Here is a 20,705-nt window from a genome sequence, read left to right as displayed (position 1 = left end):
AAAGGGGGTCATCAATTTCTTTGTGCTATGGGTCGGGTTTCACTTATTTTCACTGATGCACAGGAAGAATTTGCCGCTCCTTCCCCAGCCATAATAACTGAACGCTCCCTTAAGGTAATAAGTTCATACAGGTCATCATGACGTAAACTGACGCACTTTGCCTCAAAGACCAAAACTTCATCTGTTTGTCTCTGTTACCACCTAGACAATAAATGGAATAAATCATCAAACTCATTTGAATGACAAAAAAGTAAAAGCATAAAGCATAGAAAGTATTCTGCGGGGCTGCTGGCGAGCGAAGACAGCGGGTAAACCTCAAAACTGATCGCTGCGTGTTGTGGTAGCCATGTCATTACTGGCTAAATCCGCTCTTTTGTCCACAGTCCTTGTTACATGGATGATTGGATTGGAATCTACACCACTGGATCCTTTATCTGACGACTTCACTCACCATGCCTTTCTCGATCAAAATGGCAAATACAAGGTGTACTGGAAGTTTGATGATGTAAAGATCACATTTGAAGTTCACGTGGAAACGACTGGCTATGTTGGTTTTGGTTTCTCACCAAACGGTGGTATGCCTGGATCAGATATCGTTATTGGATGGGTAACGGACAACGGACGAAAACGTTTTACGGTAAAAACTTTCCCCGCAGAATTTACCTCTTTTGCACGGTCGTATAAACACTTACACTTCCAAGTCAGTGTGGGTGTCCTTCAGAGTTTACGGAACGTCATTAAGTAGTTTTTGCATTTGTAATTGATCACTTAAACGTCTTAAGGTAGTAAGATCGAAAGGATGACTCATCAAAATAGCAAACGATCAAACTACAGGCAAAGATGGCCGGCATGCATTACAATAAGCAAGTAACTACTATATAAAAGAACTATGACAATTACATACATTTGTTACGTGTCAAAGTAGTTCTTTTCCAAATTAATACGTGATAGATGCCAAAAGAAAGATGCTCACAGTTGGAAAACGAAATACTCCTGTATCTAAGTCAAAAAGCAAATTTGGTATCGAAATTTCTTTAGGGTCTATATATGAACATAAATAAGGTAACAAATACGTGTTATGTTGCGTTCACAATCGTAATCTGCCCAAAATCACGAGACGCCGATTTTGTTTTCTTGCCTAATTGTACACTATGGCTATGTATAGGAAATATATGGCTATGTATAGGAAATACCACGAGTTGGAGTGGGTTTACAATGGAAACCGTACAGTTTCGGTCAGAAGCTTGTAAACGTCACGAGGCCGTCCAATTATCCCAAATTAGTTCCAATCGTGTTTTTAGGAGAAATCAGGTAATGTTGCTGGAGATGTTGGAGGTCTCAGGACATGCGTCATCTTTCAGCTTGGAAAAGCTACTGTCGTAATCACTTTCAAATCATATGGGTTTATCGTTCTCTTTTGATATATCTTTCATCATAAGATACAAGTCAAAGTTTTGTTTTAAGTTTATTAGACTCCTATTCGACACTTTGGTGTTGGCACCCGCACAAAGAAACACAAAAGATTACCAACACATAAAAATACCGTGCTTGTCTGATAGGTATGTATTCACCCAGAGAGCTACCACTGAGAACACAAAACATGTCGGAGAAACGTCATGAAGATTTACTTGAAGTAGAGTTAGGGAGCCTTCAGTAATTACAGGTGGGGGTGGGCCGGGGGAATTGGGGGGAGGGTCACTTTTTAGAAAACAGTTCAAGGGGGGAGGGTCACTTGTTATAAACCTATCTTTGGGGGGGGGGGGTCACTTTTGACAGAAGCTGATATTATGGCCAAAACTTTGATTGTCCATGTGATATTTCCTGAATAGAAGTCACCAACAAAATACGCACACACTTAAAGACCCCAATGCATAGTGAATTTACATTTTGGTGAAATTCCAAAATCAAATTTCTTACACAACCATAGACTTGTAACCACTCTAGTCTAATCAAGAACAATAATCTAAATAATCAAGCATACATAAATGCACAGATTTATCTAATTTTGTACTGAAAAAAAATTATTCATAGTTTCATCATAGACCCCAATGCATAGTGTATTGACATTTTGGTGAAATTCCAAAATCATATTTCTTGCACAACCATGGACTTGTAACCACTCTAGTCTAATCAAGAACAATAATGTGAATAATCAAGCATACATAAATGCACAGATTTATCTAATTTTGTACTGAAAAAAAATTATTCACAGTTTCATCATAGACCCCAATGCATAGTGTATTGACATTTCAGTGAAATTCCAAAATCAAATTTCTTACACAACCATAGACCTGTAACCATTCTAGTCTAATCAAGAAAATTGATATCAATAATCAAGAGTACACAAATGCAAAGATTTACCTATTTTTTGTATTGGAAAAACCTATTCATAATTTCATCATAGACACCATGGATAGTGAACCAACTTTTTAGATGAAATTCAGAAATCAATTTCTTGTACACAAATGCTCATTTTACTTCCCTATTCAAGCAAAGTACATTTAAATACATTATCAAACATATATAATATACAGATATAGCATGTTTTGTGGGGGTAAATTGTCAATAATTTGCCTGATTATAGACTCTATGTATTATGATTTGATATTTTTGGATGAAGCACTAAATCAGCTACATCTTGCCTTCTTATAGTTGCACAAAATATGGTGACCCTCCCTAAAATGTATGAAATACCATATCTCTTCAAAAATTCTTGCGTGATAAATTGCGACTGTCCCTCCAAAAACATCAGCCCTCCCCTCTGTAATTTGTCCCTAACATAACAATTGAACCAATTGTTATGTAAATTAGCTGATACTGTTTTAGTTATTCCTGGGGAGAATACCGCAGTGGTTGGGGGAGGGTCAAGTTTTAGAATGTCGGACAAGGGGGAGGGTCATATTTTAGAAAGGAGGATAGGGGGGAGGGTCACATTTTACAGTACAGGTGTTCGCGAAATTCCCCCGGCCCACCCCCCTGTAATTACTGAAAGCAGAATTATCCACTTTTGGATAGAGTTTTTTCACTAGAAATCCTTAACTGCTTAAACAGGCGGCAGTACTAAACAAAGGTATCAAAGGAATATGCGTACTTGTCCACGGTTGCTGTGTAAGTAGTTTTCATGCCAAGACAAACATTACGTGATGACATGTACATCATGCGGTGAACAACAGATGTCTATGTGACCCCTGCACAAAAAGGTTTGTGACCTAAAACGGCCGGTACAATGATATGAATGATCTTTCACCGACGTCTTTAAAAATGTGACCAAGAATTAAGTTTAGCAGCAAGGGTCAACCCGTAACCCCGTCCTGACACAGGAACAAATTAATTTGCTTTTGTTGTTAGGACCGGCACGCAGTGCATTATGGAGAGCCTAGGATCGATGAGAAAGAAGACTACAGGTTGTTGCATGGAACACAAGTAGACGGATTTACAATACTAAAGTTTGAAAGAAAGTTGGACACATGTGATGATGGATATGACTGGATAATTACGGTGAGACTAGTTCATGTTTTTTCAACTTCACTGCTCAAATTTTTCCAGTTAATAAACAAGTTACACAAGAACAAGTAACTTAAAAGGCAAAGACTGCTAATATTGACATTTTTAGAATCTTCTGTATGATCAAAATATAGCCATGAAAACTGTCATGCTTTATACAATGTCTCCCACTCCCTTGCTCCCACCTTCTGCCTGCCTGTCTGTCTGTCTGTCTGTCTGTCTGTCTGTCTGTCTGTCTGTCTGTCTGTCTTCTCTTTAACTCTACCTGTGCCAATGTCTCTCCCCTCTCCATCTCTCTTTCTTTTCTCTTTCTTTTTCTTCTGATCGGACGGTCAAATATTTTTGTGATTTCCGTGATTGCGTTTCAGAGAAGCACAGCGAGATTAATCTGGGCTTACCATTCAGAAGACCCTGAAGATGGACAACCGTTACCATGGCATGGACGTGTAAACAGAGGTTCCCGCAGTGTTTTCCTTCTTGATGAACCTGCAAATTACATTCCAAAACCGGAAGATTTACCAGAAATTCAGTCGTTTGAAATTTTGCACGATGACGTGAGTAATTGTCTAAAACCTTTATTATCGAAACTTAATCGAGTCTATTTCTCGATGAGCATTGGGTACATACTGTAATCTCCAATTTTTAAATTGGTTTTTGGTTACCTTCAAATATCTAGTTGCTCTTATGTCCCTGAGTGGCAGAGTTGGAATTTTAAAAGAGACAGTAATTGGCTCATCATGATGAGTGTCATTGTTATTCACCATTTTGTTGTATGTTTTAATGACCATTGTGTCGGTTTGTGCGTTCGTTTGTGTTTTAATAATGTAGGTGAGGTCTTTCTTAGAGCAGTCGAAACATTTTGAGGCTTGCCAACCTTTACCATGCCAGATCAAAATGTGCTGTGTATGTAACAACAAACGTAGAGGCAATTATGGGTGTGTAAGGGTGTTAGAATTCGTCAAAATAGTATGAAAAGCAAATCGCTCTCGCGCTTGCTTGCCTCATTTGTGACGAGAAATACCACATCTTTTAGCCACGCAAGCAAAACAACATACACATGACTCGCTCAGAGTTCCCCATTGGTTTTCTCTCTATCAACAGGTCAAAGTTCCTCACCATCAAGATACCACCTATATGTGCACGGGTTTCCAGTTGCCAAAGTTGGATAAGAAACATCATATTGTCATGGTAGGCAGCTTTTAGTGTCGATGGAAATCATCAATCGATTGTAAATGGAAAAGGATCGACAGTGAAATGAAATTTGAAATTATGATTGTGGAGATAAATTGTGACATACAAAGACACCGGTTCATCATTATTATAAAACGCTTGTTTTCCGTTTCCAATGATTTGGAAAAGTGAATATCATTCTTCTATGAATTCGAAGCATTTTATTATGTTGTCTGAGCATAATTTCATATATTTGCTACTCATTCGCTGTAAAGATACACATTTCTCATATGTTTGCAGTACGAACCGATCATTCAAGCTGGAAACGAGGCATTGGTTCACCATCTTATTGTGTATCGGTGTTGGAGTTCAGTCAATGAGACGCTATACCATGGACATAGCTTTGAATGTTATTCACCAAATATGCCACCCGACCTTTACTCCTGTGATACTCTAATAATGGGATGGGCTATTGGTGGAGGGGTAAGTAGCTTTCTGGCGTTTGCCATCTTTTCAACAATTTTCAATATTAGAATCTAATTATGCATTTAAAGTCAACCTGTTAATGTAATCGGAACGACTCGACAAAGACCAAGCACACATAGAAAGTCAGGCAAATGGCAACGAACATTTAAAGAAGTGGCAGGGGGCCTGGAAGGGGAAAGTATTTCGTCATTTTTTTACAGAATTGTTTTCTACCCTCAGTGATGTATCGGTATACTTTGTATCGAGTAGAAAGGTTGGAGGCACGTGATACTCTAGAATGTTCAATGCTCTCCCCTGAACATTCTTTTTTCCGTTGCTGCCCCTTTTGCTTCCTCCCCTGCCGTTACTTTTACTAGTTCCCTATCGCTACATAGAATTCGTTAACTCCCTCGCATTAAAGTGGCACTCCCACTTGGTAACATTTTTAAAACACATTTTTTTAATGCCAACAGTCGATATTTGATGTGGCGACTGCGTGCGGATCACGAGATATCGATAAAAACATGTCCTCAAAAAAGTAAAAGTTTGAATTTCGGTGGCCCACCTAAATTCAGCTTCCAAACATCGAACGTTCGGCACTGGGGCCATTGTCAACTAAGCTATGGAGTACGAGTCTACGCTAACGCTGCTGTACGCCACAGTACCACTCGCGTTGGTGATCGGTCATGCCCGGTGGGGGAAAGCCAAGTCTTACTGACTCGGAGAAAAAACGGAAAACAAAGTTTGCTGATTCCACCAGAATTCGCATAGGTGACTAGCACGGATACGTGCGGTTGATACATAGCGGCGGCCGCGGCGGCCGCTATGTATCGAACCACGCGTAACGGTGTGGCAGACGACAAAATGTAGTCATCACAGGCGGCTAACATTTTGGACGTAAAAACTGATATCTATGTGGTATTGGTTAAAAATATAATAGAACTGACTGAGAATAATGAAAACGACAAAAACTAAGGAGAAGTTTAAAAAAAACTTACCTGAAGTGAAGGCATAATGTTGTATGTATACAAAGTCTTCGCAGTGGGAGGTAAAATTGCGTCGTTCGAACTTATTATGGACTCCCTATAGAATATCGTCAATCAGCATAACAACAAACCTTCGGGGGATTTCGGGTTATAATCAGAAACGATCGTAAAACTTCGGGATGTGAACAATACGCTCGGGAAATACATGTTTTTATCGATATCTCGCGATCCGCTCGCAGTCGCAACGTCAAATATCGACCATTGGCATTAAAGAAGTGTGTTTTAAAAATGTTACCAAGTGGGAGTGCCTCTTTAAAATTACGAGAAACACATCAATGTTGATTTTTCAGAATATATCTGTGGAATGCAGCAGCAAGAATATGCCCGATTTTATTATAAAGATTATGCTTTAGAGAGATATACATAACAGTGTCTATTGTTCCGTGCGAATGTTTTTTGATTATTTTGTCAGAAACAGCATATTACCGCTCATCGTCTCCCTTCGGGGAATAGCTAGCGAGAGGACGTCGGGATACACAAACAAAGTAGCGTCTCAGAGTCTTCAGAGATAATACCATCTATTTCTTGTTGTCCCTTCTCCCCTCTCCTATACAATCTGTATAGAGGTTGTACAAACAACTGAAATATAAACTTGTCATATAATCCACTGTACGTGTGGATGTCAGGTGTGATCAAAAACCTCTCACACTGCTATAAAGCCAATATCATTACCATTTATTGCCTTGTTTACGAGCTTTTAACTTTAGTCACCAGGTGAAAGGTAACAAGTCTAGGTATTACACAATTCTGGCAAAGTTAACGTTGATGTCCTTATAACAATGATTAACGTTTATAGTCTTTCTGGTTGAAAACATAAAGTATTCTGCAAGAATTATTTAACATCCACTTGTAAGCATACAAAGATAGTTTTCTTTTCTCCTTTGTCGTGAACTTTGACCAATATTAGTGGTGTCGAGGCACGATTTGTCAGAGTCTCCGACAAAATGTTTCGACTGAAAGGGAGATTTTACATTGGAGTGTCTTTTTTTTCATCGAGGAGTGTTATTCACAGACTCTATCAAGTCTACAACCCAAATATAATCTGTGAAAACTATATACTCTGGCTTAACCTTTTTATGGCAGTCTTCCGTTGTTATCTATCTCAGCCATATTATTTTCCGGAAAATGTTGGACTGCCGTTCGGAGGCGATGAAGATCTCTCATTCGTGATGATTGAAATGCACTACGACAATCCTGAATATAAAGACAGTAAGTCTGATATACAAAAGATACATACAAGATGGGAATTAGCTGTATCTTTTACTTAAGATTAATTGGCTTGAACTTATGATGTATTTTATGTTTCTTTCTGCTTTTAAAATACCGGTTCTTGCTCTAATCCAAAAATCATGTCAAGTGTCTAGTCCACAGCTGAGATAAGTGTTATTTCCAAGGTTATTGTTAACAGTTATAGTCTTGTCCAGACTAGAATTCATTTGTCATTATTGTACACAATGCAATGTGTTTCCAAGAAAATAATTCGTATTTCATCATGCATACTTGGTGAAGCTGGAGAAGAAAGTGTTCTTGTTTGCTAGAACAGAATTCTGAAAATATTATCAATCGTCACAACTGTCGCCCCGTTCACCGATATCTCTGTGTGTTCAAGTGCCAAGTCAGTGGGTGGCTTGATGTTTGTTGGTAGATACAGGTGCTTTTGTATTGATATTAACAGAGATAAGCAACTCGCTGGCGATAAGAATTCATCCTTGTATGCAGTCTTTTTGTCCTTTTCATTATTTCCATTTCATTGCCTATTTTCTTTAATGCCTTCACCGTGTTCTTAATCTTTCATTGACTCGAACAGTTTTACAGGAATCGCAACCACTCATCATACCTCAATACCTCGCACTAAACCCTCAATTACAGAAGCACTTTCGAGGGTCGCGAACTTTTACAGCGGAACGCACGATATTCTTGGCAAAACTGTCATTTTTAGGATATAGTACGCCCCGTTCTCTATCGTACAACCAACGTTGATAAGCGTACAAGATAAGGGAATGCGATGAAGTGTAAGAAAATGATAAATACAACAAAAACCACAACTTTCCGTACAGGAAGAAGTAATGAATTCAACAAAATTGGTTAAACTCGTTATGTTTCTCTCTGATTTAACTTTGAAGAGAAATTAAAGTCTTGCAGAGAAAGACGTGACAATAAGATATCTCAATTATTATCCTGACATCCATGTACTAAGATCTTCGATTTCCTTCGCCAATTAAATGATTTTACATCGAAATTAAAATAAAACCACTCATTTCTGTTCAGGAATAGTGACAAGAGTGGGCATACCTGGCGAAGGTTTGGAAGACACATATTTATCGCTCGCTAAATTTTCTAGCTTTCAGAGATAGCTCGGGCTTAAGGGTTTGGTACACTTCTCACTTACGGGAACATGATGCAAGAGCGATAACTTTGGGCGCCGATAGCTCCCGAACAGTCGTCATTCCTCCAAAGGCTAACAAGTTTACTCTGTCCTCGTATTGCTCATCAGACTGCTCTAGGAAGGTAAGGAAGATCCCAGATGAATGGTTCGACACCGAACCATTATTACAAGTGTGTGTTACTTATAAAAACATACGAATTGCACTGGTTCTCATTAATGTATGCAGACTTCAAACTACAGTGCGTATGACCACTGAAAGAGAGTTCTAGAGTTCTACTGGAGTAGTCACGTGCAATGTATTTTGAAGTCTGCATACACAACGAGGTCCAACACCAGTAGAGGGGCTCGAATTAGCATCGGTATAACAGTTTTACCATTAGCTCTCGTCCAATCAGAACAACGCATCGGCGTGACCAACAGTACATGTGATATAATACCTCATTTGAGTTTATCATTCGGTAGGCCACTTAACAGGTATCTGTTGGTGCAAATTTTTGTCGACTTCCGAGAAAACTAGGCTTAACTTGATTTTTTATTAAGTGATCTGAATGAATAAACGAAGGTATTTCTCTCCGTGTTTGGGAAGAGAGGTGCACTTAATTTAATAGATCAATACATCGAGATAAAATGGCATGTCTTTGAAGGCAAATGACAAAACCAAGTTATTGTGAAACAGATGTAGCAAAATGAGTGGTCAATCTAACAGGGTGATAAATATAAACAGCACATATGTGTTTAAGGACTGCAATGTAAATCGAGCAAATGATATGATTGAAAATAATCGGTAATATAAGTTTACTTGATATTTGTTCTATTCATGTTTGCAAAAACATTCATGAGACTGGTCATGTACAGTTTGTAGAATGTTCAACTTTAAATTATTTGAAGCAATCTGCGATTTTAAAAGGTGACAGTAGCCATGGATGCTTCACATGACAAACACCATTATCGTCAACATTTTCCCAACTCCAGGGCACATAAAACTTTGTTTTGATTCAGAATCTCATGAGTTGGAAGGATGCAAACGAAAACGAGGGCGGCAATTCAAACATTAAAGGGGAAGTTCACCAAGGATGATTTTTACATATGTGCTAGCTTTGTGGTCACTTACCCCGGAAAAGCTATTTTCGCCATTTATAACTCGCAAGATTTTTTACAAAAAACGATAGAAATAGTACAGGAAGTTGCCCATGTAATTTGAATCATGGGAAAAAGCGCCAAGCTTGGAGCTTGCATAATGTGATATGGAAGGGACCATTTTCCCATAGGTATGGCATTGTCCACTCACCCATGCTTAAACCAGGCTGTGCGTATTTACACAATTTTGTTTATACTGAGTATCCTGGCATAAACAATGAATCACTTATAATAAACTTTCCACTGTCAGATTTTGTGTTGCTGTTTACTACTGTGTTACTGTGAATGGACAATGTGGGGACCATACCCGTGCGAAGATGGTCCCTTCCATATCACATTATGCAAGCTCCAAGTTTGGAACTTTTTTCCCATGATTCAAATTACATGGGCAACTTCCTGTACTATTTTATCGTTTTTTGTGAAAACCCCTGCGAGTTATAAATGGTGAAAATAGTTTTTCCTGGGTAAATGACCATAGAGCTACCACATATGTAAAAATCATCCTTGGTGAACTTCCCCTTTAAAGCTTGTATCAAAGCTAATCGTAGATATTATGTTTTAATGAAGACTTTAGCTGCTTTACTAGAACATCAGATTTTCTAACTAAAATGCTGATCCTGCGATGGGCCACGCGTCTTCTCGACGCTTAACCAATACAGTTTAATCCATTATGGAATATTGCAATTGATAATTATTAAACAAGTTTTTGACCGATCACTTTGACTTATTACCACCGATGACATCCACTTGGAAGTACATTCCACACTCATAAGTACAGCTTAATCGACAGTTTGATCACATCGATTACATTTGGTCGACAGATGATCGAATGTTTTCGGTTTGTCTTCACTCTCTTGGCATTTGTAAACCTTTCAAATCCGCAATATTGCAATTCTGCAAAGCTGTATAAAAAAGCTTCAATCCCTTACCTTCAATTGGCAAGTACGTAGTTTTCTGCTGCAATTTTATGCGACGTGTGTAGACTCTCCATTGTGTCTTTTTACCATGCTCATGTGATATTGTAAACGTTTCATTATCACAGGGTCTAACGGATTCCAATATGAATGAAACTGAACTTCACGTGTTTGCTAGTTTGTTGCACAGTCATTTAGCAGGAAGAGCTATTCGTTTACGTCATATCCGTGATGGAGTGGAACTGCCCATGCTTGCCCAGGACGAACACTACGATTTCAATTACCAGGAATACGTACACTTCAAAGAGGAAGTAACAATACGAGCCGTAAGTATACTAAGTGGAGACACAATAGTATCAATTGTGAGATCTTTGAAACATTCGAAAACCTCAGGTGCAGAATACAGTGTACTTCTTGAGAATGAATTCCGGACAGTGTCTGCTGGGGGATACACTGCAAGGCCAATGTACCCTTACCCTGACCAGTACTTCTGTCGTTCATTGTTTTAAAGCAACTCACACTCGTGTTCCAGACTGACAACATGGTGTGCTGTTCGAATGAGCGACAGTAAACTCGTGTAAGTTTCCAATGGTTTTTCTGAATGTTACATGCAGCAGAAAACTGTTCAAAGCAACCACAGCCATTCTTACAGCGATCACCTTCACAAAGCCCACCACAACCACAGGGACGCGTAATCTTTCGAGACATAAGAGAGGTTTAGTTACACGCAATTACGATTTTCATATGTAGTTTGCATACGATATAACGTTTCATTTACTTTCTTTTCTTTTCCAGGGAGATAGCTTTATAGTTGAATGTGATTACGAAACCAAGGACAGAGAGACGATAACTTATGTAAGTCTTTGGTGAATATGTAGGCTTTCCATAAATTGACTGACAGAAAGATTGATATTTCATAGTATGTATGCTTCAATGTGCCGTATTTTTATCCCAAGTTGATGCTTAATCATGATTAGTGGCTAAGTTCCTTCAGAACTATATGAACTAAATGTGCATAATCAGTGAAATATATTGAATACGAAACACTTTGATTGAATGCCTTGCTTGTCACGCAAGTATCTCTGGTAGAAGCCTAGAGAAGTTTCATTTCATTTGCACTGACAGTAGAAATCGGTTGGAAGTGGAACATATATACGCGATGGGATAATGATACACTATCCTTGTAGTCAGGTGGCTTAGCAACAAAAAACAGCAAGATCGTTACACGGATGACAAAAGTGCCAAATTTTCTACAGAGGTTCGCATATATGTGTAGATCAAAATTAGCTATTGCTCCAAAAATTTGGGCCACCGGGAAGGCTCGATGACGTCATAAATTCAAAATGGCTGCCGTTATATTGCTTAAAATGGTGAAATACGGTTTATTCGGCCAGTTTTCAATATTTTTGAATAAACTGACACAAACATTCTCGGTTTTAAATAAAACATTAACTTGAAGCAAACCAATTATTATGATGACGTCATAAAGCCAAAATGGCCGACTAAATTCAAAATGTCTGCCGTTACATTATCTAAAATGTTAAAGCACTGTCAATTAAGCCTGTTTCAGCATTTTATCGCCTGAACTGAAATTAACACCCAAAATTACAGACAAAACATATAATTGATGCAAATTAATTATTATGATGACGTCATAAACCAAAATGGCAACCGAAAGTTACAAAATGGCCGATTATGAAGATAACTAATTGGTACAATAGCCCATTTACACGACAAAATGATAGTTTCAAGGTATTGTACAATATGTATCAGTATTCCATAAACTCAAAATAAAAGATAAATGTACCAAAACTTAGCCAATAAGTTCAACACAAGTAGCAAACTCTTATGAGATTATTTTTTATTAAACAATAGCCATTACAGAGAGATGCTAAGATCATTATGTTTGGTCTGATTGTTGCGTGAATTGTTGCTCAGACCGTTCATTCGTACTCTTTGTGTTTGAGTTTTGCTTGAAGGAAGATATCTTCTATGTTTTCTTCCTTTTATACGTTATTATAGGTTTTCTGGAAAACCATGGCCAGCGTATAATCGCCCGTCATTATTTTCCAGTTTCTTATCACATCGTTTGATTAGACTGGTTTTGATGAGGTGGTGCTGACAAGTTTTTTGTGACATCATTACTCTTATTTTTGTTGATGATGGATGGCTGACGTTTTGTTACATTAACTTCTTTTTGATACAAGCTATGTCTTTCTTTTTGTTATCTCGTTGTTGAAGGTTTTGAGTTGAGAAGTTGACCTTTTTTATAAAGTCCATATTGTTGTTGCATGTGCGAACATATCTGAGTAATTCACCTTTAATGAAGCATTTGAAGTTTGGTGGCAGATAAAAATCATCAGATGGTTTGGTATGGCTTTTTCAGTCAAGCCATCTGTCTCCATTGCGTCTCTAGCATTTGAAGACCACAAGGTCAGGGTATGAGATTTTGTCGATAGAATATTCAATTATGAATTCCCAAGTTGAATGTAGGGTACAGGCCCTGGGTGTTACACTCCTCGACAAATGTTCTGAATGTTATAAGTTTATGTTCTGTTCCTGATTAAATCATGAAAATATCACCTTTTAAACCTTTTCATAAGAGTATTTGACCAGATTTGGGATTTAATATATTTTTCTCCGTTTCATGGTATGTGATATCAGCTATTTCTGGTGAGCCCATGCTGCTTCCATAGATTTGTTTGTATTTTTCTCAGTTGAATTAAAATATGTTGCGTTTCAGAATAATCAACAGTAAGGCTTTCATGTACGTTGTTGGTGAGTTTGTGGTATCGGATTAGTTTGTTGGTACTGTTTCAGAGTCCAACGCTACGTCGCTGCATTTATGGCTTCATTTTTGGAATGTTTTTCTATATCGATACCACGTCTGATGTTACAAGAATAGAGTTTGCTTGTATTTTTATTGATTCTAACTAGTTAATGAAGTTTGTGTGTCCCTGATATATGAAAGTCGTCTTTGCACGATTGATTTTATGACAAAGTCTAGAAATTCCGAGATTTGGTTTATTGGGCTCGAGCAGCCATTTCTATTGAGACGTTGGATGGATGATTGTTCTTTCTGCTTTGGTTTTGTGTATTTTTGGCAGGAGATACCATCTTGGTGTACAAATTATTTTACTTATGGGAATGGGGAAACTGTAAATCACCTCGTCAATGATCTTCTTATCGCAGATAAATGATTTCATAAACAATTTCCACCATATAGTTAATGTCGTCAAGTGTTGCCTTAATGTACAGTAATAGTGTACATTTCGCAGCTGTCTATAACTTTCTTTAATGTCATTTGTCCTGTGCACAATTGCTATGCCTCTTACTTTATTGATGGGTTTTTAATGTGATTTGTTTGTTTTTAGACATTGTTCAGAGCAGTCTTTTCTGTTAGAGTAATGTTCTTTCTGATGTGGGTTGCGAATAGAATTTCCTCTATCGATCTAAGTTGCTTCGACACAGTTTTACAATTTTGGGTTTTCCGCTATTAGTAGTGTCGACATTGGACTTACCTTAGAACAGATGTCTGATTGATTGATTGATCATTTGTTTCTCATTATATTGCACAATCTTATTGTGCGAATAAATTTGTTGATATCTGATAAGACAATTTTTCTGTATAGGCACTTCGGAATGGGAATAAATTTCAAGCCTTTGCTTAATGCTTTGATTTCAACATTTGGTAAGGTTTGATATGCAAGATTTTTGATGAATCTGTGAATCTTTCTGAGTTCTTGATTTTGTTAAATCTTCCATTTCTGTTATGTTCTTCCTGGCGATTTTATGTTTTCGGTTTCCAAACAGCAGAACGATACCAAAAACGAAACGCGAAGACGCTTTTCGTAAAATTCACGAAAGCTGAAAAAAGCAAGGTAAGCTAGCTGCAAAAGGCAAAAAGTCTTCTCTTTGTTAATAAAACCCTAACGAAACGGTCCTTTTTAGTCCAGCACATCCTCCAAAAAAAGAACTACTGTTGCACAAAACTATGTGTCTGTCACCACACATCGAGACATAAAAACCCAGAAAATTTAACAAACGGAAAAGGCTTCTCAAACAAAGGAAGCAAAAGACCAAAATCACAAACATAAAACCTTTTTTCGGGGACCAAGGTCACATGACCAGGGTCAAGGCATGATTTAATCACCGGTTTCTCGCCATGTTTTTCGTTATCATGAAATCACACTACTATTGATCTACTCACTATATCGTAACACTTTCAAAAGTAGAACCGATGCGTAAAGTTGCCCTCATTTCCTTCACATTGATTCAGTTTTTCAGACAGAGGCCATTGTTAAATAATCAACAATTTCATAATAGTTTGTAACTTGTGTTGAGCTTATTGGCTAAGTTTTAGTACATTTATCATTTATTTTGGGTTTATGGATCATCAAGGCAAATTGTACATTACTTTAAACTATCATTTGGCCACGTAAATGGGCTATTGAACTAAGCATAGTGAACTTCATAATAGGCCATTTTGTAATTTTCGGTTGCCATTTTGGTTTTATGACGTCATCACAATAATTAATTTGCATCAATTATATGAGTTGTCCGTAATTTAGAGTGTGAATTTCAGTTGATGCACTAAAATGCTGGACACAGGCTTAATTAACAGTATTTGAACATTATCTCACGATATTATGGGGATATTTTGAATTCGTTCGGCCATTTTGCTTTATGACGTCATCACAATAAATGATTTGCATGAATTTTATGTTGCAATTGTAATTTGGGATCTTTGTGTCAGTTTATTCAAAAAATATTGAAAACAGCTGAATTAGCCGTATTTTACCATTTTTAAGCAATATAACGGCAGCCATTTTGAATTTATGACGTCATCGAGCCTTTCCGGTGGCCCAAATTTTTGGAGCAATAGCTAATTTTAATCTACACATATATGCGAACCTCTGTAGCAAATTTGGCACTTTTGTCATCCGTGTAACGATATTTTTGTTAAGCCACCTGACTATCCTTGTGAATAGAAATTATATTACCATGCCTGTCCGTTGCATTGTAATCGGTCGAGCTGAACCATGTGACCGACCACAAAAACGCATTAAGGTTTGTGTATGTGCCCGTGATTATGAATAATGTCGTAAACATCGTAACTTTTCAGCTAAAACGTAAATTTTAATTTGTACAAAGATCATAATCGATCACAAAATAAAATGGAACACTTATAGGCCAAGTTTAGACATTTTTTTGGAAAAATTTTCGAATTTGCAAAAATTTTACTGTGTGCGCACTACTCACTGACAGGTTCTGGGGCCCCATTGTCGTTCGCATGGGAAATTTTCGTAAATTTTGACGGTTTTGGGGGTTGGTTGATAATATAATGGAAATAACGGGCGACGCGCTGACCATTAACGTTTATTTTTTTGGCGTGGGCTCGAGGAAAGCCTAAATTAACGGGCTTAGCAAGCCTCGCCCGTTAATTTTTGACTTTCCTCTCGCCCATAAATAAACGTTAATGGTCAGCGCGTCGCCCGTTATTTCTATAGTCGTTAACAAAAAACATTCGCGGTTCTCTTGGAAATAAATCTCTTTGGCAGAATTCTAAGTCTTGCAAATCCTCATTTAAAGTGAAACGTTACACCAAAAATGAGGGCAACAGTAGTTTGGCCGATGAAAGAAATGTTTCGTCGGGTAACTTTAATCACTCGCAGCAAAACTGACAGAGTATGTAAAAACCACAAAAATACTGTATACGCAAAATACATTTATTACATGCCTCGATGTGAGTGCAAATCAGTGCATTGATTTGAACAGGAATATCAGGGGAGTTAGCGGGCCGGTGTGAACGATGTACTGACCGGTTTCCATGGTTACCAGTGAAGGTCCAGTGAAGCCCTTCGGCGTTTTCGACGTCAAAGTAAACGCTGAACGCTAGATGTAAAATATCCATGCGCGCACTGCTGTTTTGACTTTCGTTAAAATCTGTTTGATGCTGGTCGATAATGGTAAAATTGTTAGAAAATGCCCTGCATATAACTAAATGTCATATAGCATTAACTGGGAGGAGGCATGTAATAAAAATATTATAGCCTTAATACATGGGTTTATGTGCCCTCACAGAGACAATTTGCCCTCCTGACGTCGGGCAAATTGTCACCTGCTCTCGGGCACATAAACCCTTGTATTCAGGCAATAACATATAATGTCCATAAACAGTAGGGAGGATACATAAACACTTGGTATCTCGCTATGAGGGATTATCGTCATCGCAAATTACTGCTGCAAGTAATTCGAATAACATTGAACATACTCGTTGTTATTGTTTGTTTGAGTTTTGTGTGCAGGAGAGAGAGAGAGAGAGAGAGAGAGAGAGAGAGAGAGAGAGAGAGAGAGAGAGAGAGAGAGAGAGAGAGAGAGAGGGAGGGAGGGAGAGATGGAGAGTCTAGTAGCTGTTTTGAAAAAAGTATACATATTACGAACAAAGTTTACCTTTCGGGTGATTATGCTGTCGTATTTTGACAGGGTGGCCTTGGTACGTACCAGGAAATGTGTTTGGCTTTCCTTTATGCATATCCTCGGTCACATTTCTACTACTGTGAAAGCCTATTATTACCTGAATTCCTAGCGCACAGCGTTGGCATACAGGAAGTTGTACAGTAAGTATTAACAACGGCAACAAAAGTACACACGTCACATATATGATTTTGCAGGATACTCACTGCCGGGACACCTAATGCCATTCAGCATTCGGTTGTTGGAAAACCGTATTACATGGCACTTGCCTCTCTGGCTAGGTCGGTGTTTTAAGCAAAAGAGGCACGACGGACTGTCGACAGTTTGACGGGATCTGTGATATGGCAATATGTAAGGTTGTCTGGAGTCTGTCTTTTACATTGTAAAATAGACTTGTAACAATGTGCTAGGGCCAAGTAATTGTAACTTTTTATAATTTGAGTACTTTTATTCCAAATGGCAACTGCAGTTCCTTTGTTGTTCGCTTCTTGCAGCATGTTTAAACATCCTTGATTTATCAACGCAGCGTGCGTGTATCACATGAATGGTTAGGGTACTGTCAATAATTCAAATTAAGTCCGGTGTTGAATTCATTTATCAACATCATAAATTCATGTTACGCACGTAGAGTCAATGTCGAATATCCAAGTAGTTGGCGTTTCATTATGCTGTAGGGGAGACGAAACTGTTCATGGACATGGCCCTTTGGTGGTCTATCCCTATCAAAATACTCGTTTTAATTTTAAAGGGAATCTTATGGCGACTACATAATCAAGAAACCCGAACACTTGGCAAACATCTCCTTCTATGATTACTTGGAACATATGAACTGGACAGATGAAACCAACATTGCTGCAGTCGAGAGGGCGTACCAGAGTGGATTGACGTACGAGATTTGCTCCTCTAACTATTTTGACAATGGACTCGAGCAAGAAACAAATGTAGGTAAACCTCGTGAAGGCTTTTCCCATCACATACTTTGACAGATTTTAATCGGGATAGACGACTGCAATTACTAAAACCAAGCTCCTTTTTAGCACATTACATCATGAATAAAGGTATTACCGATACAAGCCTTGACGAGTCTGGCAAGATCGTTTCCCGTTTGAAATAAATATTTGCGATGAAGCTTTGATATCCCAAACATTTTATGATTTTGTTAATAATGAAATAACATCTCCTATGTCACTACTTTTTATGCATTCTTTCTGTATATATGAAGTAGGGGAAGTTAATATGTATCTTTGTCCTAGTTCTTCACTATATTTCGTGACGACAGTCAAAACAACTTATGAAAGTTGACTTAAAGGTGTCAAAACGAGAGCGACTTTGTCGATGTAAAGCCCTGTTGACCTTGAATGAGGTCAGTTTTGTTTTTGATTTCACCACAGGTTTATAATTTGTTAAACAGAGCATTTTGGAATGCCTACTATCGTGTTAGGCGTTGAAATCTTTGCGTTTGACGTACACCGTTACAGTTGACAAATGAATTCATCTCCAGACCAGATTTCATTTTACCACAACATCAGAGTACAACATACAAAAATCTGAAATTGATGTTGACGTTGTAACTATTTGGTATTATAACTTTCGCCAGTTAGGTGCCAAAATTGTGCTTTCCTGAGAATTGTGCATTTTTAAGGCTGAAACGTTGTTCGTAGTGCCAACACAGAATTAAAAAGGAAGGAATGGGAAATATATTTGAAGACGGGGATTTAATGTTATAACTCGTGTTACGAGCCAGAAAAGACCGATTCACTGACATTTATTAATAGTTGTACCACATGTACTTTTCATGGTTCACTTTGACGAATGGGATTACGAGTAACAGTCGCTCTCCAATAAGTCACAGTTTTCATGGCTTAAATAATGACCTCCTAGTGTTGTGGCCTTTTCTGGTGGCTGAGGCAAATGGGTTTGCATTAAGTGGCAAGGCTTTAGCAACAACTTGCAGTTTCCTAATTTATGCCGATCGGAAATGCTTTCTGAGATTTTGTGGTTTATCCGCTGGTGCTTGTGTAATAATTTTTTTATGTAAACGACCCTTCCTAATCATTCGCTTCTGCAGGACACCGACTATGAAGACGATGGGGTCCCCGGAAACCTTTACTTTCCATCGGTCACATTTGAGCGTCTTCCCGCGGAAGATCGTCTCTGCAACCTTGGTAACTCTGACTCCGACGACGACAGGGATGTGACAAGAGATGGTGGCAGCGCCCTCCATCGACTGAAAATGATGACACTTTTACTTACCTCTGCTGTAGTTTTCGCTTCACAGTAAGAGATGTACTGCAGTGAAATGGCGATTTCGAGATTCAAACGACACATGATTATATATGCATTGTCTGGTAGATTTTCCAACACTGATACTATACATGTATACTGGTACCACATTGTATTAATGTAAAATCTTTAAATAATTATATACTCATTGAATTTTGCCGAACTCATCGCCAATATGAAAAATATACATAGTTTGGTTAAATATACAAAAGGAAGCTTATTCCATAATTTTATCGCTTAAGAGCTTCGTTTCAGAGTTGAAGTATAATGAATCATATACTTACCGTACACTTTAATTACTATACCCCAGAAGTCTTTGTTTTAGACCATAAATTTGTCTTCTTAGCAAGGCATAAAAGTGATTGATTCTGCTAGAGACAAATATAGAACTAGCACTTCAACGTTTTTCATATCCCAATAAGAGCAGCATTATTGTAAGCAACTTTTCCTCATTACATTAACAGAATATTTGACCCAAATTGGACCTTCATACAATTGATAACAATATGTTTGTAAAAGAACACCCTTAACTTCGAAAGTATACACCGAGAAAATATTCTCGTGAGCATTTTAGCTGATATATTAAAAATCCAATTCGTGGCTCGATATCGTCATCATCGCGAAAGTGATCGTTTCGAACAAAATTTACATATTTTTTTCTGAGTGACAAATGCTAATTTAACTCCACTGAGATACATAGTAGGAATGTGACGTATCATGGAATAATCAGATGTTACTCGCATACTATTGGTCTTTTTGTTATTAAATAAAATATTATAAGTATCACCATAGTCGCTACAAATATATGGACAAACTTCTAAGTCCCATTAGCAGAAGACAAACATCACCAGCATACATTAAATGATTGATGAAAAGTCCTCCAATATTACAACCTGCTTTGGAATTAGACAGCATAAGACTCAAACGATCAATGTAGATATTAAAAAGCTTTGAAGAAATCTGACAAAGGTAACTGGAACTTTAAAGTTTATTAACATTTTGAATAAAATCCAATGGTTGGCTCTGTCAAATGCCTTAGTGGCGTCCATGAAAGTGATGATAGTATTACTGCCATGCTTTCTGTAGTAATTGATTAATTCTTGAAGCATAAAGACACACATATCGGGGGAATACACCTACTTACAGAGTCTGGAGGTCTATGTTCCACCTTATATTGCCTAAGTACGTGGCACCAAAATTCGCCTATTGCTTTCAAAAAGATGGTGCTAGCCCTGTAACTTTCCAGGATGAAATTGACAACCATTCCATAAGAAAGACTAAATTCTCCATATTTTTAATTGGTAATTTCAGTGTCTCATGAAA

The 20,705-nt window shown here is 37.8% G+C and overlaps 1 protein-coding gene across 1 annotated transcript; it reads left to right on the top strand.

Moving 5' to 3' along the window:
* The first annotated feature begins 260 nt into the window (after positions 1 to 260).
* On the top strand, positions 261 to 20,413 carry LOC139151956 (DBH-like monooxygenase protein 1 homolog). Its single transcript, XM_070725018.1, has 12 exons — positions 261 to 637; positions 3,349 to 3,498; positions 3,873 to 4,058; positions 4,606 to 4,692; positions 4,975 to 5,157; positions 7,292 to 7,394; positions 8,527 to 8,693; positions 10,751 to 10,948; positions 11,418 to 11,477; positions 17,109 to 17,242; positions 17,848 to 18,040; positions 19,168 to 20,413. Exons 1-12 carry the CDS (start codon positions 347 to 349, stop codon positions 19,378 to 19,380), a joined length of 1,965 nt encoding a protein of 654 aa, XP_070581119.1. The 5' UTR covers positions 261 to 346; the 3' UTR covers positions 19,381 to 20,413.
* Positions 20,414 to 20,705: the final 292 nt, after the last annotated feature.

This window comes from Ptychodera flava, chromosome 15, assembly GCF_041260155.1.
Source record: "Ptychodera flava strain L36383 chromosome 15, AS_Pfla_20210202, whole genome shotgun sequence".
In the NCBI taxonomy this organism is placed as follows: Eukaryota; Metazoa; Hemichordata; class Enteropneusta; family Ptychoderidae; genus Ptychodera; species Ptychodera flava.
Note: the sequence above shows the minus strand (reverse complement) of the source record. Positions and strands in the feature narration are given on the sequence as shown.